General features: G+C 30.9%; 1 protein-coding gene across 2 annotated transcripts; it reads left to right on the forward strand.

The window, feature by feature from the left end:
• Positions 1 to 3,692: 3,692 nt before the first annotated feature.
• LOC120073249 (probable prolyl 4-hydroxylase 10) lies at positions 3,693 to 7,059 on the forward strand. 2 transcript variants are annotated; one of them, XM_039025981.1, is made up of 8 exons: positions 3,693 to 4,102; positions 4,195 to 4,273; positions 4,630 to 4,727; positions 4,811 to 4,908; positions 5,428 to 5,557; positions 5,660 to 5,847; positions 6,019 to 6,107; positions 6,705 to 7,059. In XM_039025981.1, the coding sequence occupies exons 1-7, from the start codon at positions 3,894 to 3,896 to the stop codon at positions 6,090 to 6,092; spliced, it is 876 nt and encodes a 291-aa protein (XP_038881909.1). In that variant the 5' UTR covers positions 3,693 to 3,893; the 3' UTR covers positions 6,093 to 6,107; positions 6,705 to 7,059. The 2 variants fall into 2 exon arrangements, with proteins under 2 accessions (XP_038881909.1, XP_038881910.1); XM_039025982.1 differs by having other exon boundaries at positions 3,695 to 4,090.
• Positions 7,060 to 8,384: the final 1,325 nt, after the last annotated feature.

Consider the following 8,384-nt stretch of genomic DNA (forward strand, 5'->3'; position numbering starts at 1 on the left):
TTTCTTGAAGTTCCTCTTTCTTAATTGTTTTCTTTAGTATAATTGCAGATTCTACATCAAAAAGCTATGAACATGAAGTAGAACTATGCAACGATGTCAACTAATGTAAGCGTTTTATTGTCAATATGCATGTCTATTTCAATGATTCATATAATTAAAAAGGAAAAGCTTTTGCAACAAACTCTAATTGGTACAATAAATTTCTGAGTTGAAAGACTTTGTTAAATCGATATAGGTGCTAAAAGTGATGAGTTCAATATGGGCTATATTATTCTCGTGGAGGTAGGAGCATAATGACAACTCCTTTTTCGTTATTAGGTATAGTTGTGTAACTCTTGAATTATGAGGTTGTTAGTGTTGTAAAGTTTTATAATAACAATATTGAAGAATGTTATATTTTGTCATATTGGAGGAGATTTTGGTTCATAAATTTGAAAATGTGTTTCGTTGTTTATTTGGTTTGATGAATATTTGTCATAATAATATATTGTATGTGATTATTGGATCAAAATACAGGAACAATTTATAGGTAAACATTCATATTAAAATTCAAATAAAAAAATCACAACGAGTTAAATGTGTCAATATATAGATATATTTGACAAGTGGAAACTGTTAAAAAGTTTTGCACTTAACACTTTATTCTTGTCAACAACAGCTATATTCTTGACATTTTTACAGTATCAAGTAAAATATATCTTGACATTTTTCACATATCAAGTGAAACTGTTCTTGACGTTTTTTATTTGTCAAGAACATCAATATTCTTGGCATTTCAAAAATGTCAAGTATCACACTGTTCTTGACGTTTTTTTCCTAGTCGAGAACATCCACATTCTTGACACTGGATTCCTTGATGTTTTCTAAAACATAAAAAAAGTGACACTTGACATTGAAAAAACGATAAAAAACACTGTTTTTGTAGTAGTGTCGATATGGAGAGTCATAGAAGCTATTGAAACGCACGAGGGAAATAACCACGAGAATAACTCTACTATGAGCTTAAACAAATTCCTTGATTATCTGGAACCTCTTGATGTAAAAATTTAGATATGCTAATGGGAGTCAAGTTTATATGTATTCTCTCCACGATTTACATAAAGATTGTCTGTTTCAAAGCTTCTTTTTTTATCAACTGTTAGTGTAATTCTATTGCTCATATCTTAGCTTCCCCATGCTCGTCGTCTCAAATATTCACAAAACTAGCTTAAGGATCATCCTCCATGAATGGATTTTGTTTTACTTTGAATTTTTTAATTCTAAAGTTCGACTTTTTTTTTCTTCGTTGTACTAAAAAAAAAATCTTCTCTTTTTTTTTTTTTATTTATTTTTATTTATTTTTTAAGTACCCTTATTATTTAATTTTTAAGTACAACTAATAAATGGAGTTATTGATGAGATTGGAAGTCATTCATATGTTATTTGTTTAGGTAAGGCTTCCATGTTACTGACATCCATATCAAAATTGGGTAAAAAGACAAAATTGCCAATTACTGAATATCCCACTTCTGTTTTATTAGGTGGAAACCAAATATTGGTTACCGAATTAGTAATTTACACTTAGTTTGTAAAAATATAAATAAAAATATTACGATAGCACCATAATTTTTTTTGAATGATTGTTTGAAATTTTCAAATAATGATCATTCAAAAAAGTCATTTAGTTAACTGATTCAAGTATGTACATTGGCTTAACAGGTCAGATGTTCAAGTGGTTCCATCTTCACAATTTATTGAACTTAAAAAAATATTGATTAAAAAAAAAAAAAGGTTACATTATAAATTTAAGAATTCACTTGGTGTGATTTTAAAAGTTAACCATAAAATCTTCCTAAATAGACTCTATCGAGATTTTACCAAATCATCCAACTAAATTCTAATTATAAATTATGTAAGAATTAAAATTTGAACTTCTTTTAACTCTAAGGACCAATTTTATAATTAAAAAAAATAAATAATACCTGCATAGAAAGTTTGGTTGGCCGATTATCGATTTCCTTTTTCTACCTTTCTTTATTTTGCTATAAAAGAAGATCCGAAGTTAATCCATTAAAATTTCAAGTTTGGTAATAATAATTAGATCTTTGCAAAACAATAAAATAATTGGTTAAAATATAATATTTTGCTATATTATTTCATAAATATTTTGATTATTATAAGATACATGAAATAAAATGGACAGATTTTAAGATAATAGTAGTAGGACGTTCCTATTTGGTTGAGTCGAGGAGGGCAAACATTATGCCAATTGAACTACACTCTTGTTGGCAATAAGAATGTCATTTTTCTACCAAAATATGAGTGTCGTTAATTATTCAATTTATCCTTTAACACTAACTCGAATCTCCCACAAAATTTAAATCTAAGGACAAATCTGGAACATTTTTTTTTTCTTTCGAAATGAAGGACAAATCTGGAACTTTGGATATAACCATATACATAGAAATATTAAATTAAAAGGAAAAGGAAAAAACTTAAAAAATTCACAGTGAAATTAAAAAAGAAAAAATCAACTTTGATTCATATACATCAATTTTTCCCATTTTAGTGCATATATTTTCAAGATATCCATTTTGACTCCATTCCATAATTTCATTTTTTTCTATTTTAATTGGTATACCTTTTCTATTTGAATTATTAAAATTTGTAGTGAACAAATATTTTGATATACTTCATTGCATTCCAACAAGCTTTACCTCTCCATATCATTTTCCTACTTAGGTTTAAATGTCAAAGTTATTAAGGTCACAACATTTTCGTTCCTTATTTTATATTCTCATTTTTCATTTTTAAGAAACTAGCTTGTTTGGTAATATTTTTTTGTTTATTCTTTCTAAATTTTAATAAATATTTTTAAAACATAGTCGGTGAGGAAAATGCTCAGAAAGAGGAAAAGGAGAAAAAAGACGGAAAAGGAGAGAGGGAGAGGAAGGATGAAAATAATTTTTTAAATATATATTTTATTTGAAGACTATCACGTCAACTTCTAAGGTTGAGACTAAAATGGATCATTAACAAACTGTAAGCGATTACATTAACAAACTCTTCAGTCTTGAAATCTAAGAACCAATTTGAAACAACTTAATTTTAGGGATTAAAAATGTAATTTGATCTATTAAAAAAAATTTGAACAAAGTTTAGAGTATATAAATTAAAATTATATTTTAACTCAATAAAAAAAGGTTAAAAACACACTTTTGTTCCTGAATTAGTCCCTCAATTTTTTATTTGTAATAATTTAATCTTTATATTCTCAATTTTGTAACAATTTAGTCCTTAAACTTTGTTATGCAATAATTTAGTCATTGTACTTTTAAATTCATAACAATTTGGTCTCCAATACAAACAAATTTATCATAATTTGATGTCAATTTTGATTTTATAAAAATATTAAGTTTCTAATTAGTTTATCGATTTATTTATGTAATTTTTTTTTATTAAATTAACTCTAATTTCTATCCTAGCGTTTAAATTGTTATAAATTTAAAAGTAAAAAGAATAAATTATTATATAATAAAATTTATGACTAAATCAATATAAATTAAAATTTAAAGACTAAATTGTTATTTTTATAAATGGAGTAAAAAGGCAAATGTAAAAGGAAAAAAAATCATAAAATAGAAAAATAGGGAACAGAAATAAAGCCGCCGGAGAGCGAGAGAGATAAATTAAATAAAAATAATAAAGAAATAAAACTTCTCAGATCGCTGGAAAGGACAGCCATTTCCAAAAAACAATCTTTAATTACGGTGTCAAAGTTCTCCAAGTTTTCCAGTACAGAGAGAGAGAGAGAGCCTTGGACTTTGGAGACGAAGACCAAAAATCAACCGATACGCTCATCCAAACAATCCTCTGTAATTCCAGATCTTGCTCCAAAAAGGGTTTTCGTTTCCATGGCGAAGCACCGGCAATCTCGTTTCCCTACTCGGAAGTCCTCTTCTTCCTCTACTCTCGTCTTTACCTTGCTCATTATGTTCACCTTTGTCATTTTGATTCTTCTTGCCCTTGGAATCCTCTCGATCCCTGGGAATTCCGGCGGTTCGCCTAAGGTTCATGATCTGAGCTCCATAGTGCGGAAAACTTCCGACGAGTATGTGATCTCGTGGGTTTCCTTTCAATTTTTGGTTCTGTTATAGGGTTGGTTTTTTTTTTTTCTTTAATTGATTATGTGGTTTTGTTTGATTTTCGTTTTAGTGTCGATGAGGAGCAAGGGGAACAGTGGGTTGAAGTCATCTCATGGGAACCTAGAGCCTTCGTTTATCACAACTTTCTGGTATTATCTTCTTCCCGATCTGTAATTAGAGAGATTTATGTTTTTATGCAATTTGTGTATGGAATTCTTTAAACTTGGTTGGTGTATGCTCATACATGTTGAATGCGTTTTCTGGGGCTGCACGTGCTTGTTAATCAAAATCAAGAGCATTTTTGAAATGAAGTCTTTGGGGGCTGCACATCCCTTAAGTTGATTATGTTTATGTTCCTCTAAGAAGTCATTCTTCTTCTGTGTTATTATGATGAAAGGGGGTTAAGGATAATTACCATCTTTATATGTTGTCTTTATATTGTTGTTGGAGTTTTGAGTTGACTTGGAGTAGGGAAATACTGAATTGACACTTTTTAATTGCTCAGACAAAGGAGGAATGTGAATACCTAATCAGCCTTGCCATGCCTCATATGCAAAAGTCTACCGTTGTTGACAGTGAAACTGGAAAGAGCAAAGATAGCAGGTGTGCTATTCATTTCCTCAGAATCTTTATTGTTAGTATTGCTGGATCTATAATGTAGAAGCCTCCTGACCTCTTTTTCACAGAGTTCGCACTAGCTCCGGAACGTTTTTGCCGAGGGGACGTGATAAGACTATTAGAACTATAGAGAAAAGGATTGCTGATTTCTCCTTCATACCCGTAGGTACATTTTTTGAGCCTATTTCCTTCTTCCTGGTTTCTTCCCACTACATCAATCATTATAACATGATTGTCCACGGTTAAAAACTTAAAATAGAACTTTGTAATCTTTAATTTATTTCAAAATGCACCCATCATTGTGGTATAAATTTTCCCCTGCTACCTAGCATTGCCGATCAGAACTTTTCTATTGTTAGAAAAATATTATTATGACCATGCCCGAGATCATTCAAATAGACACAATTATCATGCTAAGTTTCACATGGTGGGAAAGATTTTAATCATGGCTGAGAAGTTGAATAATGAATATCAACTCAGTTATTTGTCCTATGAGCTTACCCACTCATTGTCCCTTGTAAGAATGAAAGATAATTGGGTTCACCTGATAAGGTGTGTCAATGTTTGTTTATTATATGTAGATTTTTTCTTCTTTTCTTTTAAGCTTTTCATAAGATCAATAATTATCAGACACTTTTCTTCCTTCCATATTTTGTTACTTAAGCGCACACAATAATATATGCAGAGCATGGAGAAGGACTTCAGGTTCTTCATTACGAAGTGGGACAGAAATATGAACCTCATTTTGATTACTTCCTTGATGAGTACAATACAAAGAATGGAGGTCAACGTATAGCAACAGTGCTTATGTACCTGTAAGTAGTAGTACATATTTACAATGCTTTGAACTCAGAACAAGTGCTATTACATCTTGCATGGTTCTCCCATTACTTTATATGACTTCTATCATAATTCAGCTCAGAAGTCGAAGAAGGAGGTGAGACAGTGTTCCCTGCTGCCAAAGGAAACTTTAGTTCTGTACCTTGGTGGAATGAGCTTTCAGAGTGTGGGAAGAAAGGACTTTCTGTTAAACCGAAGAGGGGTGATGCGTTACTTTTCTGGAGCATGAAGCCTGATGCTTCTCTAGATCCATCAAGTTTGCATGGTTAGATTAGATACTCTCAACTTATAGACCTACCATTCATTTTACCGAGCATGATAGGTTTCAGCGATGCACGTTTATTTTTGTCCATTCAATTTATTTCATGTCTCTTATGTGGAAAGTAATGGATTTTCTTGATAAAGCGATGACATTTTTTCTGCTGTTCATTTATAGGTGGCTGCCCTGTTATCAAGGGGAATAAATGGTCTGCTACTAAATGGATGCGAGTAGAAGAATACAAAGTTTGAGTTGATATGACTAAGGTAATGTCCATATGCTCTAAACCATGATCTAGTATTGTAATCAGATGAACCCCGCAAACACTACATCATCTTACCAATTCAAATTTCATTTGGACATTCATTCTTCAATGTTGATGATAGGAATGATATTAAGATGTTAGAGGGATATTAAGAATATATTGATAATGAGTTAGGCCTGGTTATGGAATTTGGTTACAAATAGAGATAAATAGAATAGGGAAGGAGACAATATTTTGGTGAGTGATTTACGGAATTTGGTTACAAATAGAGATAAATAGAATAGGGAAGGAGAATATTTTGGTGAGTGATTTATGGGTTGAGTGTGATCTCAAAAGGGAGGGTCCAAGTACCTTGAATAATTCGGTTTATCTTGTAGTTTGTTGACGTATATATTTCAATATATTTGGGTTCTATCACTTTCCTAAATCAATCTAAATTGTTGTATTACCTTCACTTTAAGCATGATTGGAGTCTGGTTTTGCATCCCCCTCCCACAAGAACAAAAGAAAAGAACAAAGGAACTTTTGTGTTGACTTTTTGTTGTTGTTATTGGTAAAAGAATTATTCCTAAAGGTTTGATGCTTCATTGTGTGGCAGGTTGGTTGAAATTTCTTGTCATTGCTCAAAGTCACAGATGCATATTTGGTGTAGCGAATCATCATTTCTATAATTTAACCTTTGTCCACAAATACTAGATCCGTAAATCTATGAATTTTTGATGTGCTTAATATTTTAATTACTAGCTTACATTGTCATTGATTTCTTGTTATGGCCACGAGAGAATAAGAGTTCATATTTTTGCCAGAAATGCCACCTTCGAACCTCAGTTATAGATTCATATGGTATGTTATGTAAAAAAAAAACAAAGGTTTTACGCTTGATGTACAACTTCGTTGCTGCGACATTTCTACGTTTTTCTATTTGATACAATACAACCATGCCTTCGATCTTACAACTAGCTAGCCATTTGGAATGAAAAGTGTCACAAGGGATCTCTTTCCGAATTTCTTTTTATTTTTATTTTCAAATTTAGGTTTTCTTCGTATCTCCATTTTATTGTTTGTGTTCTCATACTCAACGGTGTGGGGTGGTGACGGTGATGCAAACATCTGATCTTTTAGTTGGAGATAGTCGAAGATTTTGTTGTTCATGTTAAAGGAATTGATAGGAAATGAAAAGTAGTGGCCTTAAGTGTTATTACTCAATGTTGATGTAATGTAGTGTCCATTGGGATTGGCTTTCTAAGTGTGTGTGAATATATATATATATATACATACACACACATATTCACTTATAATCACTTATTCAAGCAGTTAAAAAGTCAATTCAAAACATGTCTCTAGTTTTGGTTAATTTTATTGGTCTTTGATTAGAATTAATACTAGTTGATTCAATGTCATTCATGAGCCAATTTGCAAAGGTTAAATTACAAATTTGCTCTTTATGATTTTTAGAAAGTTAGAATTTAGTCTCTATGGTTTTAAAGATTTGAATTTAGTCTTTATGATTTGATAGAAGCTAAAAAATAGTTCATATGATATGATAAAATTCTCATAGATAGGCATAAAATTCACATAAATAGGCCCTACTGTAGGGATTAGTTGTATTTTATTAAACTGTAGGGACAAAATTCTAACTTTCTAAATCAAATTTTAACTTTCTCTAAATAATAAGGATCCAATATGTAATTTAACCTTTTGCAAATTGTTAGGTGGAATTGGTTGGAGTTAGGTGGAATTGGTTGGAGTTGAAGAATTAATTTATAAAGTTGCAGTTGAGTGGATTACAAGAAAAACAATAAAAGAGCTATTTGTTCGCATGAGTTTTTCAGAAAAACTTATTTTGTGAAATTTGAATTTTTGTATTTGTTTTGATTTCAGTATAGTTTTACTATTTAAACTTGTTGATCTTCTGGGATGATTGGTCCTTGGGCTTGTTGACTTTATTGGATAATCGGCTTTTGAACTTGTTGATTTTCTTGGATGATTGGTCTTTGGACTTATTGATTTTCTTGGATGATCGGCCTTTGGGCTTGTTAATCTTGGATGATTGGCTTTTGGACTTGATGATCTTTTTGGATGATCGACCTTTAGGTTTGATGATCTTCTTGGATGATCAGCCTTCAAGCTTATTGATCTTTTTGGATGATTGGCCTTTGGACCAAACACAAATTTTCACGTCATTTACTAAATTAATGACAAAATTTCAAATAATTGAATTTTCGACTAATTAGAAGTCACCATGTGTCCTAAATTGAAGTTGAAGACAAATTTCGAT

This window comes from Benincasa hispida, chromosome 3 (assembly GCF_009727055.1).
Source record: "Benincasa hispida cultivar B227 chromosome 3, ASM972705v1, whole genome shotgun sequence".
Lineage (NCBI taxonomy): Eukaryota > Viridiplantae > Streptophyta > Magnoliopsida > Cucurbitales > Cucurbitaceae > Benincasa > Benincasa hispida.

Excerpts from the sequence above, each read along its gene's own strand:
- LOC120073249 (XM_039025981.1), top strand. The coding sequence starts at position 3,894 with ATGGCGAAGCACCGGCAATCTCGTTTCCCTACTCGGAAGTCCTCTTCT. Across the intron at positions 4,728-4,810 it reads GGAAAGAGCAAAGATAGCAG|AGTTCGCACTAGCTCCGGAA; the intron begins GTGTGCTATTCA and ends TCTTTTTCACAG. Across the intron at positions 5,558-5,659 it reads GCAACAGTGCTTATGTACCT|CTCAGAAGTCGAAGAAGGAG; the intron begins GTAAGTAGTAGT and ends ATCATAATTCAG.